This window comes from Chrysochloris asiatica, unplaced genomic scaffold (genome assembly GCF_000296735.1).
Source record: "Chrysochloris asiatica unplaced genomic scaffold, ChrAsi1.0 scaffold00223, whole genome shotgun sequence".
Lineage (NCBI taxonomy): Eukaryota > Metazoa > Chordata > Mammalia > Afrosoricida > Chrysochloridae > Chrysochloris > Chrysochloris asiatica.
This window is the reverse complement of record NW_006408741.1, coordinates 1,972,152-1,991,920: the sequence shown is the minus strand read 5'-3', so window position 1 is coordinate 1,991,920 and position 19,769 is coordinate 1,972,152. Positions and strand designations below refer to the sequence as shown.

The window sequence follows — 19,769 nt, the reverse complement described above, 5'->3', positions numbered from 1 at the left end:
TAAAGATTTATTTCAGTGCCATTGTTTCAGCTAATCATCCACTCTCCATGGCCAGTGAGAAATTCTTGATTTATCCTTTCAAATTTGGCCCCCTCAATTTATCAATTCTAAGAAAAAGAGATTTGGCCACCAAGATCAGAGTGCCATTCCATCTTACTTTTATTTTTAAAAAGCTCCAGATTTTGCCAGCTACTTTATTATTTAGTTAAGCGCTTAAACTGCAAAACTGCTCTATGTACCTGAGGATTCTACTTTCTGTCTGCTTCTACATATAAACAAAACTACCCATAATATCATCTTGACTTGCCAGCTGTCTCAAGTATCTATTTTGCACTATTTCTTTCAGAAATATCATTGTCAAAAATGATAGTTGTACTATATTGAATATTCTTAAGTAAGTCCAACCAAATGAAAACTTCCTGAAAGAACAAAAGTTAACATACAGTTCACTTATCTTGAAAATTCTAGTATTAAAAACCTCAACTCAGTTAGGAATTCCACTATTTGCACTATCATAGCTTCCAAACGACACCAATGAAAACATGTATTCCAAATGTATCTACCGGGATATTTTTATAATGGAGGCGGCTTTAGGAAGTGATGCGAATGTTGGTAAGTGCTGTCAAGCAGGCTCCAAATCACAGAGATGACCCTGAATAGGGTTTCTGCTGACCTTGTGGTTAGCAGTCCAGTGCTTAGCCTACAGCGTCACAGCAGGTTGTTGTTGTTGTTAAGTGCTGCTGAGTCAGTTCCGACTCAACAGTGACCTTGTACAGGGTTTCTGAGGAGCGAAAAGTGGCTTTCAACCACTGACCTTGTGGTCCAACACATTATCCTGCAGCACCAGCTGGTTGTTGTTGTGAAGTACCATTGAGTCAATTCCAACGATAGAGGCCCTGTATAGGGTTTCTGAGCAGCAGCTGGTGAGCTTGAACCACTGATCTTGAAGATCAGACAGCCTTGCAGTGTTACGCATTAACCCACATTGCCAAGCAGCACCAGGTAGTGATAGCTAAATGTTAATGAAGCAGGAACCCATACCTCTAGGCAAGATGAATCTGTATACTCTTTAAAGCCAGGACAGTTCTGAGAATAAAAGGGGGCACTAAATTTCATTTAAAAGTTTGGCAGGACAACAGACAAATACCAGGACACGGAGGCAGCAATGTTCTACAAACACAGACTCCGAATTTAGAGAGGTGCAGCAGCAGAGTCTATAAGACAACTCAAGTCACACATAAAACGCAAAGACTCTTTTCCTATTTTGTAAACTTAATTCATGAAATTAAAACCAAAGATCTTCAGGTTCAGTAAACTGACATTGTGTTAGTCCTGGTGTGGCACTATGGATTAATGCGCTAGACTGCAAGGTCGGTTTGAACTGCAAGGTTGGCGGTTTCAAGCTCACCAGCTGCTCTCTGGAAACCCTATACAGGGTCTCTGTGAGTCAGAACTGACTCAACTGCACTTATAACAACAACAACAACATTAGTCTTGGTTCCTGGTTAGATAATGCATCATTCCCACTTCTCAATGTATTCATTATTGCTGTGTTTATGCAATGGTGCTTAACACATATTTAAAATTCTTAAATACCTTATTCCAAAAGACCTACCATGGTAAAATGACTGAATCTAATTTGTGTTGTAAAACAAAGAAACACATCTCTCAGTTATAACCACAAACCAATTTTTTTTTTTAAATTGCTAAAAATATTTTTTAAAACCAAAAATATAATTACTCAACATTTCAAATCTCTTCAGATTTTGTTTTTCACTGCTCCACTTGTCATGTTATTTGCTGTTGCCAGACCAAACCTAATTTTTTTTAAAATGTGCAGATAAACAAATATCCTGGGTAAACTGGAGGGAGGAAACTCTATTACTAATATCATCTATTTGGTTATCTTTACATATGTACTTTAGAGAAACAATAAAAGAAATTAAGTGGTAGCCTAAAAAACAACCACACTTCTTAGAGAAACAAACATTTCATCATCTCTGCTATTCTTACACAATAACTGTGAATATATGCTGAATATAAAACTTCAAACCAAAACATAAAAATAGCACTGTGTGATTTAGGAAAAGGCACATCCAAACATATTGCACACTACTTACCACACAGGTTTTTCAGACAGCCTTAGTGTGCTATACTAGACCAATATGACAACAGAGGCTTCTGCTTTTATTGCTGTTAATACCCTGAACAATTACTATAACTCAGCAGGAATCTCTGCCCAGAACAGCAACTAACACACTGCAATCAGCATTTCATAAGAGATGCTGTTCAATATGAAGGAACCTGTTAATGTGCAAACACAGAACAAAAGAGGTTCAGAATTAAATAGGCAAAAGAAAGATCTTTATAATTTTACTTCATAGCTACATAGAGTGCAATGGTATTAAGTTCAGTAAAAATAACACATAGAGATGATATAATGAACAGGACAAAACTAGTGGCAGCAGCTACTCTTAAAACTCTTTAGGGACAAGGCCACCACAAAAATGTTGAGGTGTCAGCACTGCATCTGTAAAAACATTTTCAGAGGGAAAGATCTAATAAATAGCAAAGACCCCCAGAAATAGAAAATACTCATTTTGACACAAAAATGGAATAAAAATAATTAGATATGACAAGATTAAATTGCAAGGCCATCTTGTAAAACCAGGGAATTTAGACTGCTATAAAGAACAAATACATCTTAAAAGTAAAAGACATATTTGACTTACTTCACAAACAAAAAATCATGTATTATTTATGCAGCAATTGTTTAACAAAGAAACATAAATGGCAAGCAATTATAAACTAGCAAAATCAGAATACTTGTATTAATTGGGTGTTTGCAGGTTATTATAAATAAGAAAAATAAAAGAGAGTGTTAACGATCTTTTCAGACTACATTATCTATTAGACTGAAATACATCACACAAAGTGAATGTCAAAACAAAAGTAGAGGTAGGCACTGCTTGATGTTCAACTGTAGTCTCATAAGATTTCTTTCGTTTTCATAAAATAGAAAACATGTAACCATGTAGAGAACCAAAGTGTGTTATTTGTTGAACGTAAACTGATGGTTGTTGAATATACAACTGTAAATCTTGATTCAATTCACAATTTTAAAAAAAACAAACACACAGACTCATCTACCCTGAGACCAGAAGAACTAGATGATATTCAGCTACCACTAATGTCCACAACACATGGATCCAGACAGAACTGGAGAAAAACATTGAACAGAACTCAAATTCTTAGAAAGCTCTTACTAGATCACTTTGAGACTGGAGGATTCCCAGAGACTCCTGTCCTAAAATACTCTAAATTTTGAGCTGAAACCAACCCCTGAGGTCCTTTAGAGCAAAGTAACAAACTGATGCACAAAATAAAGATATTACTTTCTTGTGCAAAATGTCACTAAGAAAACAAGGAAGAAGAAAACGACTAAAATGAATATCAGAAGAGACTCTAAAATTTGCTCTCAAGTGTAGAAATGGTAACATAAATGGAGGAAATGAGGCATTAAAGAGCTGAACAGAAAATTTCAAAGGGTAGCTAGAGAAGGCATAATGAAATGTATAAAGACCTGGAGTCAGAAAACCAAAAGGAAAGAACATTCAGGAAATGATGGAATACAAATTGAAATCTTTGAACAAACTGATATGGCACTGGAGGCACTCATTCATCTATGCCAAGAAATATGGAAGACAGTTGTCTGGCCAACTAATAGGGAGATATTCATATGTGTGTCCATTCCAAAGAGCAGTGACCCAACGGAATGCAGAAATCATAGGACAATACATTAATACTGCATGTAACTAAAATTTTACTGAAACTAACTCAAAAAAATGGCTGTAACAATACACTGACAGGGAATTGCCTGAGGCTCAAGGCAGATTCAAACGAGGACATTGAAGGGATATCATTGCTGACATCAGATGGATCTTGGCTGAAAGCAGAGAATACAAGAAAGATGTTTACTTGTGCTTTATTGACTACATAAAGGCTTTCAATTGTGTGGATTATGACAAGTCATGGGCAACACTGCAAAGTATGAGTGTTCTGGAACACTTAATTGTGCTCATGAGGAACCTGTACAGAGACCAAGAAACAATTGTTTGAACAAAACAAGAAAACACGCAATGGTTTAAAATAAGGGTATGTGCCAGGGTTGTATTCTTTCATCATACTTATTTAATCTGTATGATGAGCAAATAATCCAAGAAGATGGATTATATGAAGAAAAATAAGGCATCATGATTGCAGGAAATCTCATTAACAATCTGCAATATGTAGATGATATAATGTTGCTTGCTCAAAGTGAAGAGGACTTAAAATACTTACTGATGAAGATCAAAGATCACAACCTTCACTATGATTTGCACGCACCTCAATGTAAAAAAAATAAAAATCCTCACCACTGGATCAATAAATAACATCCTATCAATGGAGAAAAGGCTGAAGTTGTCAAAGACTTCATTTTGCTTGGATCAACCATCAACAATCATGGAAGCAGCAGTCAGCAAATCAAATAACATAGTGCACTAGGCAAATCTGCTGCACAAGACTTCCTTCAAGTGTTTAAGAGGAAAGATGACAGTTTGAGGGCTAAGGTCTGCCTGACTCAAGCACTGGTATTTTTGATAATTTCATATGCTTGTGAAAGTTGGACAATGAATAAAGAAGACCTTATAAGAACTGATGCATTTGAGTTGCAGCTTTGGAGAAGAATATTGAAAGTACAATGGACTACCCAAAGAACAAACACATCTATGTTGGGAAGAAGTACAGCCAGAATGCTCATTAGAAGTCAGGATGGCCAGACGTCATTATATCATACTTCGGACATATTATCAGGAGGGATCAATCCCTGGAGAAGGACATCATGCTTGGTAAAATGGAGTGTCAGCAAAAAAGAGAAAGAACCCAACAAGATGGATACGCACAGCAGCAGCAGCGTACCAATGAATGTGAAGCTAGCACAGGACCGGACAGTGTTTCATTCTTTTGTGCATAAGGTCTTTATGAGTAGGTACCGAATCAACAGCAGCTAACAATAAGGAACTAACATCTCTGAATATGATACTCCATTATAAAACCATGTGTATCAGATCAAAATGTCAACAATAACTCTAAGGTAAAGATAAGCAGGGAAACTAGAGTATTAGAAAAAGAACTAGAACACAAAGAGAATACTGACACATCTGTAAGAACTGGAACTAATGTCGCTGAGCAATCTGTGTAGAAATTGTCAAATAGGAATACAGAAAGAATAGATCTCCTTCCTTTTATTATTCCCCTCAATGGTTTTAACAACCTATAGTAGACAGATGACACAACTGAAGCACTTACTGACTGATAAAGATCAAAGACTATTTATAATCTTCAGTGTGGATTACACCTCAACATAAAGAAAACAAAAATCCCAGCAGGACCAACAAGCAACATCTTGAGAAACAGAAAATATTGAAGTGGCTGAGGGTTTCATTTTACTTGGATCTACAATCAGCACCTATGGAAGCAGCATTCAAAAACGAAGAAAAACCAGCATATTTATTGCATTAGGTAAATCAACTGCCTAAGACCTCTTTAAACTGTTCAAAAGCAAAGATGTCTAAAAGACTAAAGTGTGCCTGACCCAAGCAATGGTATTTTCAATGGCCTCACATGCATATGCAAGCTGCACAACAAATTAGGAAGGCCGAAGAACTGGTACACCTTTAAATTACATTGTTAGCCAAGAATATTGAGTATACCATGGACTTCCTTAAGAATAAATAAATGTGTCATGGAAGTACACTTTAAATGCTTCTTAGAAGCAAGGATGACCAGACTTTATCTCATGTACTTGTTATCAGAAAGGACCAGTTCCTGGAAAAAGATACCATGCTCAGTATAGCAGAAGGCCAGTGAAAAACAGAAAGACCTTCAACAAGATGGACTGGCAGTGGCTGCAACAATGTTCTCAAACATAGCAACAACTGTGAGGATGGACCAGCAAGGACCAGGAAGTGTTTTGTTCTGTTGAGCAAAGCATCGTTATGAGCCAGAACAAACTCAACAGCACCTAACAACAACAACAACAATGGTTTTTAAGTTCCCAAACCCAGAATCTTGCAGAACTGGAGCACAGGCAGAGTACAGGTAAGAAACAGCTCTGAGTACAGTTTCTCCAGGCTTTGTTTGTCTAGTGGGTAGACGGGTGGAGTGGCTACAGGGTCTAGACTGCTCTTGCAGGTGGAACACGGGGGTAGGCTCATAAACTATGTTCCCTCCACACTTACGTCCTCTCACTCCACTCTCACAGTCACCCCTACTTCTGTCCATTTGTTCCTCCAGCCTCTGCCAGCATCTTTAGTGGCAACAGCAACAATAAGGACAACCAGAAGTGGGCTCCTATCGATTTTAATATGGTGTTCTCACAACAGCCAAATCATATAACATCCAATTTCACACAGCACATCATGCACATTAAGTGACGCATTCCTTCACTGTTGAAAATTATAAAGAGCTTTACAAATAAGGGATCAAGTATATATGCACATCTATACAAAGCTAAAGAATTAGAACTTTTCACCTAAGACTGTAGAACAGTGATTAAGTCTTTAAGTATAGGGATTGTTTTTTAACATCAACATTTCCAAAAGAATCCCCAAATGACAACACCACGATATTTCAAGTATCAACTATTTATGGAAAACACATGAAGAATATATAATAAACAGCGATTATTAGCTATACACTAGATTTAAATATAAGTGAATTTTTAAAATCACAATAGCATAGTAATACATTTGAAGAATAGTTGTACAGACTTGTACAAGGAATATGAGGGAACTTCATAAAGTTCATGAAAAAATTCCATTATCTTTAAATTCCACTTTTCCCTGCACTTTCTGAAGCCCCCCTCATAATTAAAAAAACACTGAGAAGGCCTCTATCTAAAATCGCTATAGACATTCAGGAATCCAAAGTTCGAAGTGTGAAATCACAGTCCAAAATTAAGAGATTTCATAATGGGTGATATTAACATTTATGTACCCAAGAAAACAACAGCAACACTACCCCCACCAAGCCAGAATTTCTCCCCTTAACCTCTACCTCTGAAAGATCCCAAGAGGTTCAAGATAGTCTCAATTTTTGTCAAAATACCCAAGTAAATTACAGTTCTCCAGCTGAGAACTATCTTTATTTTTCTACTCATCATCAAGTCCTAAATTTACCTTGTTTCAGGCTCTTCGCAAATGGCTGAGAAGAAACAAATTACTTTAGAAATTCAAGGAGTCTCTGAAATGTAGTCAATGGTCGAAAGAGTTAATAAAGGAATTAAAAACTTCAGAAACACTGTTCACAATGTAAGAATGATAACAGTGTTAGCAAACTGAAATGAGAAAAACTAGTTTAAGAGCTCTATTTGAGTGCTAAATCCACGAGCCTTTAGCACTCAGAACATGAACTGGCTATGACAGCAATTGTGATGGAGAAGCAATCAACACAGACAGCCAAGAAACTGGAAAAAGAGAAGGTACAGAGGAAAATCAACAGCACATTAAAAAAATGCTTACCAGTTTGAAGTCTTGAATGCTACAGATGAAATACGGTGTGTTTGGCCTCCGACTCTCGATATACACACAGTCTTTAAAAGAAAAAAAAATTTTACAACAATGGCATTTACTTTTAAGGGAACAAAGACAAGGCCTATTAAAGCCACTGCACAAACAAATGGCAAAGCACACCTTGTAATTGTTTTCCCCCAAAAATGTTATTAAATTACAAATAACTGAAAAGGAAAACAGCTCTTTTTGACAATTCTTCTTATTAAGAACTTGATAAAAGTTTCAATTGTTTATTTCAGGTTCCCTGAAGAAGGGGTGAGAAATCACATCAAATTATAGCCATATTTAGATGAAGAAATTTAAATGAGAAACTATTTGCTTACAATTATACACTTTGGCAAAATCTTGAATGCCTCATTTGGTTTCTATGTCTTCACAAAGCGTAATGGCTTTGCCAAGTGCTATTTCATTGTCAATATTTGATGAAGAAATCAATGAAATAAGCAACAGAGACAAGTTTCAAGATGGTATTACAATAAGCTTTACACCTAAAACTAGGGAAAGCGAACTAATCTAATCTCTGTGGATAACTGACTATTAAAATTTAACCTAAACACATTTTTTCCCCCTAATTGTAAAGAAAACCAAGACATTCAATCAGAGTTGGAATGAAGCAAACCCAATGTCATTTTCCTCAGGGAAGAATGAACATTGCTTTCATAAATGACATTGGACGTTGCAGTGGTTGGGTAATCATTTTTGTTGCTTTCAATGACTGGAGTCTAACGGGTTGCTTTAAAATCCTTTAAAACCCCCCAAAATAGCCTGCTAGAAACATGTTTTTTTTTTTAAAGCAATGACTTTAAGAAGAGCAGGTAAGATCAGCAACAGACTTTGAACCACAAGATCAGAAACCCTACCAGGCCAGGGTCCCTATGAGTCAAAACATGACTCCATGGTACTTAACAACAACAACAATGGCTATAATGGGAAGTAAGAACTCTCCACATTGTAACCAAGATCATCATAATGCTTAAGACATGACATATATGTGTTATTTATCGAGAAGTAAAGGCATCCATAGAGTCATATCTTCTATGGAGAGACATCACAATGTCCACATTTAAAATGTCAATCATTTATCCTTCCTTGTGATCCTTCATAATAAACGCATCTTAAAATAAATAGCTCAGATGCTTAAGAACCCAGGGAGATTTCTCTACTGCCTCATTTGTTAACATGGAGACACATGTTAAAAACGAAAAAGTAAAGGAACCAGGAGTTCAGTCATCTATCTGGTAAACAATCCAGTGCCACTCGCACCGAGTGCACTAGATCTACCCAAGATATAGGTCATTTAAAAACCCCTTGTTAAAGGGCATTTTCTTTCAAGAAATTTTCCTCAAGACAACAGTAATTTTGTGGTCCAAAGCCATTACAGACAAAAAATAAATTTACATGCCAATCATTTAGGCACCCAGAATTCCCCCAACTGGTTTCTTTACTCAGATGCACACTCAACAACAAATTCACTCCATGTAAAAAAGCAGCTCAGGAAGGAGACTGAGTTTTCTATCTTGTTCCAGAGCCTCAGATGTCGAATACCTCTCCTTCAACATTCAGGCAACATCAATTTAATAAGCTTGTCATTTTAACAAGCAAGCAAGGTAACTATTTCCACCTTGCTAAGTATTTCCCTCAAATCCCTATTCTGGTATTCAAATAAAGACAGCAAGAAAACCATTCCTGAGATTAAAACTATAGGTCCAATTTACACAAATTTGGAATGAGCCAAAATTCTGAAATTCTGTATTCTCATCTCTGTTGATGATGAATATTTGAAATACTAATAGTAGTTCAAATCTCAAGAGATTTACTCATTCCCACTCAACCTGAACAGTTTGTTTGTTGTTGTTAAGTGCCATTGAGTCGGTCCTGACTCATAGAGACCCTGTGCAGGGGTTTCAGAGGAGCAGCTGGTGAGTTTGAACCACCGACTTTGTGGTTCAAACCGACCTGGTAGTCCAGTGCTTTATCCCACAGCGCCTCACCAGAATTATATAACACCAGTACTAACAGGTCTCTTCCTAACTAATGACTTTCTTAAATTTTATCTGACAAGAAGCTTGATTCTTGCAATGGTTGGTCCTACTGTGTACCTCAACCTTCCCCAGGCTGCATTCTCCAAAAGAAACACCAACAAATCCTAACCCCTCCGTATAAAACCCTCATTCCTCCCTCATTCCACCAGCTCCTGATTGTACCAGCTTTTTAATGGGGTAGTTCCTGAGGCAATAAATTCTCAAGGATCCTCTGTACAGAAATGAGAAGGCTTCCTTCTTCTACATAAAATTAATAATTTACACAGCCCCTATTTGTTCCACTGGGAAGAAGACAAGTGAGCAGAGAGCTCTGCAGGCGCAAGCATTGCAGCAGGTGCAAGCACTAAAGTTCAAACAGGTTCCCACAGAGCACTGTGATGAAAGGCCAAACTCCACCAGAACTACAGAGAAGGATCATACCTGAGATGGGCCATGAAGCCCATGCCAGAATGTACCAGGTGGACACAGTTGCTCAGTGTGTACACGAAACGAAAGCAGTCTGTAAACTGCCAGTGTGGATGCAGCACAAGGGCTGAGAGGAGTAGAGACGCCTGAGAGAGGTCAGAGGTCAACAAGTAAGTGCCAATACAGCCCATACCATGGACAGCACGGTACGGACTCGGGGTTTGTCCCAAGCTTTATGTGGCAGGCCTGGGAGTTTGATACATAACCTTCAGCTTTACACCATGTTCTGAAGGCCTACTGGTAGCCTGGGCCCTGCTGGAAGTTCCAGCAAACCATGATTCTTGGGTTCCTGCTCAGAGTCCCAACAGACTATGGATTAATACTGCCCTACTGTACCCAGAAGCTGGCTTTTGTTCCCCAAACTGGTTCTTCTCCCCAAGGCCAGTGTTCTCCCGAAGGGTAGGCCAAGTTTAAGGTTCAGAGATACACAGCCTCAATTAAGGGTCAAGCTCAGTCCTGGGAATGGAGAAAAATACTGAAAATACAGTCTCTCATGAATGGACCCAAAGCATACATCCAGCGACTCCATGTTAGGAACAAAACAGAGACACAAAGTGAGAACAGGAAGCCAAACCAATGTTTGAAAAGTGGGCATAGAATAGTTCCTGAGACTATAATGAGTGGATGTTTCTATGCCTTCACTTATGCATTCAAAAATAACAAAACAAAAAACATTTGTTGCCAAGTCAATTCGAACTCGGTGATATCTATGTGTGTCAGAGAAAAATCGTCTCCTTAGCGTTTCAGTGATTGATCTTTTGGATGCAGATCACCAGGTCTTTCTTGGGATTCAAATTGTCAACCTTCTGCTTAGTAGCTGAACACTTAACCATTTATGCAACCCAGGTTTTCACATACACTTTAAGGGCACCTATGTGTGCAGTCAGATGATCTGCATTGTCCACATTGCTATCAATATTGACTGGCAAACTATGACAACGTTCCTTGAACACAGAGAAACGAACTCACTAATACACTCAGTGCACCCACTATAGGCAGTGCCTGGCATTAGTGTTGGTAAAACAAGGCAGAAGTTTAGTTCCAGATGCTTAGACAACACACAACTTTGTTCTTTCTACTGAAAGGTGAGTTTTCTATGTACTTTTCATAACTCAGAGAATCATTATTACTACCAGCTCTCTTACTCTGAGATGCAAAGCAGCTGTTAACTTGTATTTAAAAGAAAAAAGCAGCAACTTGTCAGAAACAGAAAAAAGAACCTATATTACTTTATTTCTTACTGCAGAGTTGCATTCAGGAAAGTGATTACTTGTAAGTACACATCAAGAAGTATGTACCTATGAAAGAGAAAAAGGAGGAAAGGAACATGACAAGGAAGGCCATGATATCCATTTGCCTAAACACTATGAGGTGTTACGAGTTGGGCTGTCAATCTTAAGGTCAGCAGTTTGAAACTACCAGCGATTCCGCGCGAGAAAGATGAGGTGTTCTGCTCACGTAAAGACTTACAGCCTCAGAAACACTGTGCAGGGTCACTATGAGTCAGAACTGACTCCAAGGTACTTAACAACAATAAACACTATGAAGAGGTATTAGGAACACTGCCTCACACATCTGGACTGAAGAATTCCTCTTACGGCATAACAGTGACAGAACAGACTCTCAAACTGTCAGTGTGGAATAGCAACATTTACTTATTAGTGCCTTACTGGTGCTGTAGGGCAAGCACTTGACCATAAGGTCAGTTTGAAATGCAAGGTCAGTAGTTCAAACTCATCAGTAGCCCCTTGGAAATCCTATAAAAGGTTGCTATGAGATGGAACTGACTCAATGGCACTTCTTCACCACCACCACCACCACAATAGATTAAAAAGGAGCTCTGGTAGTATAGTGGATTACAAACTGGGCTGCAAATTGCAAGATTAGTAGTTCAAATCAATCAGTCACTCCACAGGACACAGATAAGGAATTCTGCTTCTGTAAGAATTTACAGTCTTGGAATCCCCCTATACAGCCTCATTATGAGTCAGAACCAAACTCCACAGTACTTAACAACAACAACAACAACATTAGATTAAAAGTCACTTCTTTTTGTTTAAAAAGCAACCAAGGAAATCCAAATTGAACCAAATTAATATATGAAATTCCAATACACAGGGATAGTAATTTATTTTTCTACTGAAAGTGAAGAGGACTTGAAGCATTTACTGACCAAGATCAACATGGATTGCTTGTTAAGTGCTGTTAGATCAATTTCAACTCATAGCAACCCTGTATAAAGTTTCCAACGAGCAGCTGGTGGGTTTGAACTACCGACCTTGTGATTAGCAGTCCAGTGCTTATCCTATAATGCCACATCAAGATACTCACCATCAAAAATTTTCACAACTAACCAAGAAAACAACATCATTATAAATGGAAAAAGACTGAATATCTCAACGATTTCACTTTACTTGGATCCTTGATCAACCACTAAGAAAAGGAGGAATTAAGAAATCAAGTGACACAGTGCATTGGGAAAATCTGCTGCAAAAGACCTCTGTAAAGTGTTCAAAAGCAAAGGTGTCAGTCTGAAGACTAAGATGCACCTAACCCAAGCCATCACCTCATATGCACACGAAAGCTGGATGGACAATGAGTAAGAAAGAGTGGAGAAGCATTAATACCTATGGATTATTGTGTTGGTGAAGAGTATTAAATATACCATGGACTACCAGAAGACCATGTCCGTCGTGGAAGAAGTATAGCTAAAATGCTCTGAAGAAATTAGGATGCTGAGAATTCATCTCATGTACTTTATGTTATCAGAATGGACCAATCTCCGAAGGACATCATGCTAGGAAAAGCAGAGGGTTAAGTAAAAAAAAAAAAAGGAGCCACACACTCAGATGGACCGACTGACACAGTGCCTGCAAATAATGGGCTAACCACAGCAACGATTGTGAGGATGGTGCAGACTAGGTAATGCTTCAGTCAGCTGTACATAGGTGTCCCTAAAAGTGGAAATCTACTCCATGGCATCTAACAACAAACATTTACACAACAGGCCACCGTGCCAAGTGATTTCAAAACCTATACTTGAACAAGTCAGATAACTGCAAGTAAAATTAAGTGACAAAATACAGGGCTCATTTAACATAAACAGTCATAAAACACAAAATGACTAAGATCACAGACTGTTGTTAAGTACCCTTAAGTAAGTTCTGACTCATGTTGTTGTTAAGTGCCGACGAATCAGTTCCGACCCATAGCGACCCTGTACAGGGTTTCTGAGGCTGTAAATCTTTAAGGGAGCAGAAAGCCTCATCTTTCTCCCGCGGAGTAGCTGGTAGTTTCGAACTGGTGGCCTTAAGTACCCTCAAGTAAGTTCTGACTCATAGTGACCCTATATAGGGTTTCTGAGGGGTGGCTAGTAAGTTTGAACCATCAAACTTACAGTTCAAACTGATCTTACAGCCCAGCACATTAACCACACCAGGACTCCAGATCACAGATAGATCCATTTAAAGTTTGCAACTTTTCATAGGAATTTTTAAAAAACATTGTTTTGATAATTTGGCTTTTCTAATTCCTTTTTTGAAAGTATGAAAAATAATTCTACAGTGAAGCTTTTCTTTATAACCCTTACACCAAAATTAATGTGATCCAACTACAAGAACACACAGTCTAAGAAACAATTTGGAATTCAACGTCTAATGGAAAAAAATATTGTTACATTATTGTTAATGATTTTCACAAAATTAAACACTTCTATTACAAGTGTTTCCCCTTGTCTCATTAGTTTTTGGAAAACATATTTTAAACTAATGTTTACAATTAGCATAAAAATAACATGGTTTATTTGAAAGGGGAAAGATGAGGTTCTGGGTCAAGAGCAATGCTAGACCTCAGTTCGAATATATGTCAAGCAATAGCTTAAAGTCAAAACGGTTTTCCAAGATCTCCAAGCAATTTATGAATGCATGGAGTGTCTGAAGTGGACTATAAAACTAGTTTTAGTCAGGAGAAGCAATGATCCTCAACCTAAAAACGCCCCATGGTCACCATGAGCACTACTGACACTTTTTATTTTTTTGAAAGAAAGCTAGCAGTTCTGACAGAATTGAGCAATGTTGATGCAATCCATTAAGTACATAATGCACATTTTTAAAATTACCCACATGAAAACTCAAATATACCAGATTGAGCAAATGGTTGCTGCAGGCCAAATATATATTTTTTTAATCTTAAAATCAGCATGTCTGAAATGGACTAGAAAAATGAGTGAAGCGCTACTATTACCAAAGGTATCAATTATTCTAAACAACACTTGATAACTAACTCAGGTTCTCTTTACTAAGGATATCTGGAAATGAAATCACAGGTCCAAGTTAGCACTCTTTCTCTAACACCTAAGCTGGGAATTGGTCACATAATTAAATGCTCCCAAATCCTTGTGGAGGGGAGCAACAAAATCAGTGATTTGGGCAATTATATGGAACATGGCATTTCTGGCTGTTTCTCACAGCCTCAACATAGCTTTACGTCCAAGAATCTACAGTGCCATCTGCAAACAGAAGAACATTTGTTAAGATGGGAGATAAAGTCAGTCAAAACGGCAGATTCTCAAGGCAAAGAAAGCCCTCTGCTTTTGCAATCCTCAGTACATCGGCAGGTTCACGTACATAGAGCAAGAACAAGTTCCTCTCAAGGATGAAAATGCACAGCCTGAAGCAGGAGGCAGTGTGTCATCATGAAAAACAAAGACTCTGTCAACATCCTCCCTGACAGGCTCCCCGCAGCGCACAGTGGACACTAACTCACCCACTCATTGAAAAGCAGCCTTGGGAACACAGCCTGAAAGCGCAACACACAGGCACTGCTCAGACTCTTCAAGAATTTCCTCTCCATTAATGAGTCTCCTACTGGCTTTAAAAGTATCTCCTCACTCCTGCACAGAGTAGGGCAGTACCATTCTAATAGAATCTCTAATAGAAAACCCTCTACAAAGTCTTGCTCACATGTTTCCCAGAGACACTGCTGGGGAGGCACAGCAGAGAACAGAGGAGCCTGTCCCTCAGGACAACTGTGCTCACCAGCTTTTTTTCTCTAACACAGAATTCCTTCACCCTATACACCCTGAACCATTCAATGAGATAAAAGTAGCTTGGTGGGATGTTGCAAAACAGGAAGTCAATAGTCAATCTGTTTAGTTCATTAGGATGTTTCCAATTAATTTCCCATACATAGAAAGGATGTACATGCATGTGCACACACATGATGTGAACAGCACTGAAATCTAGATTCCCAAACTCCAGTGCAAAGGAATTGGCCTCTAATCAGTCCACTCACCATCACCAACCCTCACCTCTGTAAACACATATTACATTCTGCATAGCATGCACTCAAAATTATAAGAGGATGTTGTAAAAACAGGGTCTTAGCAAGAAAGCAATAAAAAAAAATTGTTTTCTAATAAATACTGAAGAAGTCAATTGCAGGACAGTCTACTGTTTGTTTTGTGCTAGATTCTTTTGTAGGAAAGGGATACTTACATAGTTTGGTAACAGCAGAGAACATGAAAGGAAAAGACCAGACCAGTCCCATTGCCACTGAGTCAATTACAACTCAGAGCAACACTATGTAGGACTTCCTGGACTGTTAAATCTTTTACAGGAGCAGACAGCCTTATCTTTCTCATGTGGAGTGGCTGGTGAGTTTGAACCACTACTTTATTGTAGCAGACCAATACCTAACTCACAGAGCCACCAGGGCTCCTTTCAAATGGGGAAGGGGGGTGTTGGTAAAATGGTACCTCAGTAAGTGAAGCCTTCCCAATTCTTACTTTGATCCCATGTGTAAAAGCCCATGCTGGAGAGTTAAAACAGTCACCTAAATGATGTGGTAAGGAGCTTTGGTAGCATAGTGGTTATGAATCGGACTGTGAACCACAAGGTCAGCAGTTTGAAACTACCAGCTGTTCCGCGGGAGAAAAATGAGGTTATCTGCTCCCGTAAAGATGTACAGCTTCAGAAACCGACTCCACGGCACATAGCCACCAAATGATGTGGTAACATTATTTAAAAGACTGCAGACTCTAAAAAAAGATCTGAGGTAACATGCATACAGTCCTCCTTCCTTTTTAACTTCATAATGAGTACTAAATGCTATGGATTCCCAAACTACATGGGCTGCTACCTTTTGTCTAAAAGCATACATGAGCTTATCTTTAATCTAAAAACAGAACACCATATACTTTCTAGCGAACATTTATCCATCATTATCCTCACTGCTAACCAGTACTAGTACCAGTTACCATCGAAGTCAACTCTGATTCACTGACTCATGATGACCCCGTATGTGTAAGAGTAGAACTGTGTTCACAGGGTTTTGAATCGGTGACTTTTCAGAAGCAATTCTTCTGAGGTGCTTTCGAGTGGACTCAAACTTCCAACGTTTCAGTAGTTAGCAGCCATGCACATTAATCATTTGCACCACTCAGGGAATCATTGCTAACAGGGAAATACAAATAACGAAAAAATCAAGATGGTGAAGGAAGTGAGAAGATTAGGTCATAGCATACTAAAAAGATTGTATTTGAACCTCTGTTGTTGTTAGCTTCTGTTGAGTCTGCTCCAACACCGTGACCCTGTATAGGAGGGATAGGGAACCTTTTTGCTGCCAAGGGCCATTTGGATATTTATAACATCAGTTGCAAGCCATACAAATTTGTCAACTTTAAAATTAGCCTGCTATATTTGGTCAAACATTTCATTAACATCCCCCCACCCAACCCCCGAAGGAGCTCTGGTAGTGTAGTGGTTACAAATCAGGCTGCTAACCTCAAGGTCGGCAGTTCGAAAATACTAGCCCTTCTGAGGGAGAAAGATAAGGCTTTCTGCTCCCGTAAAGATTTACAGCCTCGGAAATCCTGTGCAGGGTCACTATGAGTTGGAACCAACTCCACAGTACTTAACAACAATGCGATGGCTGGAACTGCAATTGCCTTGGCAGCCACAGATCAAATAATTTCAAGGGCATTATACAGACCATGAGTCACATGTGCCCCATTCCTGCTGTACAGGGTTTCCAAGGAGTTTGAACTGCTGTCTTTGTAGTTTGAAGGCCTGTGCTAATTAATTATACAGCGCGACACCAGAAATCCATTTCTCCTATACATGTTAGGAGATCTTGCAATTCATCAAAACTTAACTAATGACCTAAGATAATGATCTTCCTATTTTTAAGAAGTGATGCCACTGTTTTGGAATGTTAGTTGCATCATGACCTTCCTTCCCAAAGCAATCATATGCTACAGGATCTTGAGAAGTCTGTAAAATAAGAAAAAGCATGATCATCCTGACAGCAGCAGAGATATTATTAGGCATAATGATATGCTAAATATTAGCATGGTTTTACATTAAATATCAGTCATGGTTTACTCAAATAAAGAAAAATTTAAGCCTTTTCAACACAGTCTATTCTGAATATAAAAATAGCCCCCTGGCAACCCAAATTGAATCTCTATTATGAAAAAGATACTAGAAAACTTAACATCCAAATTCAGTTGAGTGATATTATAATTACAGTATTTATACAGTATTTATATGCCATAAGAAAATGTAGTTAATCTCTGAGGAGGTGTCTGTTTTAAAAATTAATGACAGCCATCTACCCCATAGAGGCAAAGCACCTTATGGTATGAAGAATGAAAATTTGAAGACTAATCCTTCTGCACCCTTGTGTCCCTATTGTATATTCGTTTCTAATGCTTAAATACTCAGAGGTGAATAACAACTGTGCTCCCAGTTCAGTGACTTCAATCCACCTCTAGAAAAAAGTTCTGCAATAAAATCTACAGTAAGAAGATGATGACTAACAGAAATGCTGATAGATTAGAACCAAAAGAGGGCTAAAATAATGTAAATTTAGGAAATTAACGTGGAGACTATCTAAATGGTCTAAGAATAAAATGCCCAGTATTCACAAGAAAAAATAATCAGTGACAGGTAGGCTAGTGTGAAGCATCTTCTCTCTCCACATGGCAGACAACAAACAAATTGCTAGTCTGATCACCTGGTGTCACATCCTGCAGAGCAGATTTCAAGCAAAACAGTTTGCTCCTTTTCAGGAAACAATGCATTGGGAGCCTAGTTTGGTTTTGTGGGGTTTTTTAGTGTTTTTTTAAAAAAAACAATAGATGCTTCAAACAATTTGCAGTGCTCACTTGAAGTACACAAGAGTATTCACAATGCCTGGACTATACTTCTTATTTGGCAAGTGATTTTATTATAAACTGGTATCATAGTGAAACCATTTCCATTATGGGTTTTCTGCTAATGTTTAATGGACTGTCAGTATAATTTAGATTTCATCTATTTAAATTCATTCAAGCCTAACTCCAGGTTGTACAGTAAATGGGACATACATCTATTCAAGGAAATCAATGGCTGTTGACTGTAGTCTGAAATTCTCAATTTTGCGAGAGCAACTATTCCACCGTTCAAGCATTGAAATACAAAGCTTCTCACACCAATTAATATTCTTTACACTTTGTTATAAGGAGCTCTGGTAGCAAAGTGATTAAGAGTAGGGCTGCTAACCTCATGGTCAGTAATTTGAAACTACCAGCCTTTCTGCAGGAGAAAGATGAAGCATTCATCTCCTGAAAAGATTTACAACTTTGGAAACCCTAAACAGGGTCTCTATGAATCTGAACCAACTCCATGGCACATCACCACCACTACCATACTTTGTTGTTGTTGTTGTTGTTGTTGTTAATTGCCATTAAATCTGTTCTGACTCATAGCATCCCTGTATAGCAAGATGGAGACTGCTAGGCCCACAAGGTACATTGTTGTTGTTGTTAGGTGCCATGAGTTGGTACCAACTCAAAGAGACCTTATTTATGCAGAAGAATGAAACACTGCCAGATCCTGGACCAACCTCACTACTGTTGACCCGCATGATCCCATTGATGTGTCACTTTGCTAATTCTTCTTGCTGGGGGTCTTCCTCCTTTTCTCTGGCCCTCCACCTTACCCACCATGCTATCGTTCTCTAGCAACTGGTCTCTCCTGACAGTATGTCTGAAGTATGAGAGACGAAGTTTGGCCATCCTGGACTGGGCAGTGTTTTGTTGTGTTGTGTGTAGAGGTGTTATGTGTTGGTGCCGACTTGATGGCACCTAACAACAGTAACAATGTGATGCCTGGAACGGCTGTTACCTTGGCAGGGCCAGATCAAATGATTTTAAGGACAGGCTACATAATGCCCTTAAAATCACTGGTTTGACCCTGCCAAGGCAACCACAGTTCCAGGCATCACACTGTTGCTGTTGTTAGGTGCCATCGAGTCAGTACCCACATATAGCAACTCTACACACAACTAAACACTGCCCAGTCCTGAGCCAACCTCACAATCACTGCGACACCTGAACCCATTGCTGCTGCTACTGTGCCAACCCATATCGTTGGGGGTCCTCCTGTTTTTATCTGACCTTCCATTTTTCCAAATATGATATCCTTCTCCAGTGCCTGGTACCTCCTGATAATATGTTTGAAGCATGAGAGACAAGGTCTGGCCATCTTGGCTTTCAAGGAGTCCTCTGGTTGTACTTCTTCCAGTACAGATCTGGTTGTGCTTTTGGCAGTCAATGGCACTTTTAATATTTTCCTCCAACGCCATAACTCAAACCCATCAATTCTTC

At 38.6% G+C, this 19,769-nt stretch overlaps 1 protein-coding gene across 1 annotated transcript in view; it reads right to left on the bottom strand.

The window, feature by feature from the left end:
* The window catches only part of RERE (arginine-glutamic acid dipeptide (RE) repeats), a 687,265-nt gene that overhangs the window by 402,630 nt on the left and 264,866 nt on the right, over window positions 1–19,769 (bottom strand). Inside the window, exon 3 of the mRNA XM_006873098.1 lies at window positions 7,563–7,633. Within this exon, the coding sequence (XP_006873160.1) occupies window positions 7,563–7,633 (71 nt within the window). The remainder of the gene's footprint in view (window positions 1–7,562; window positions 7,634–19,769) is intronic.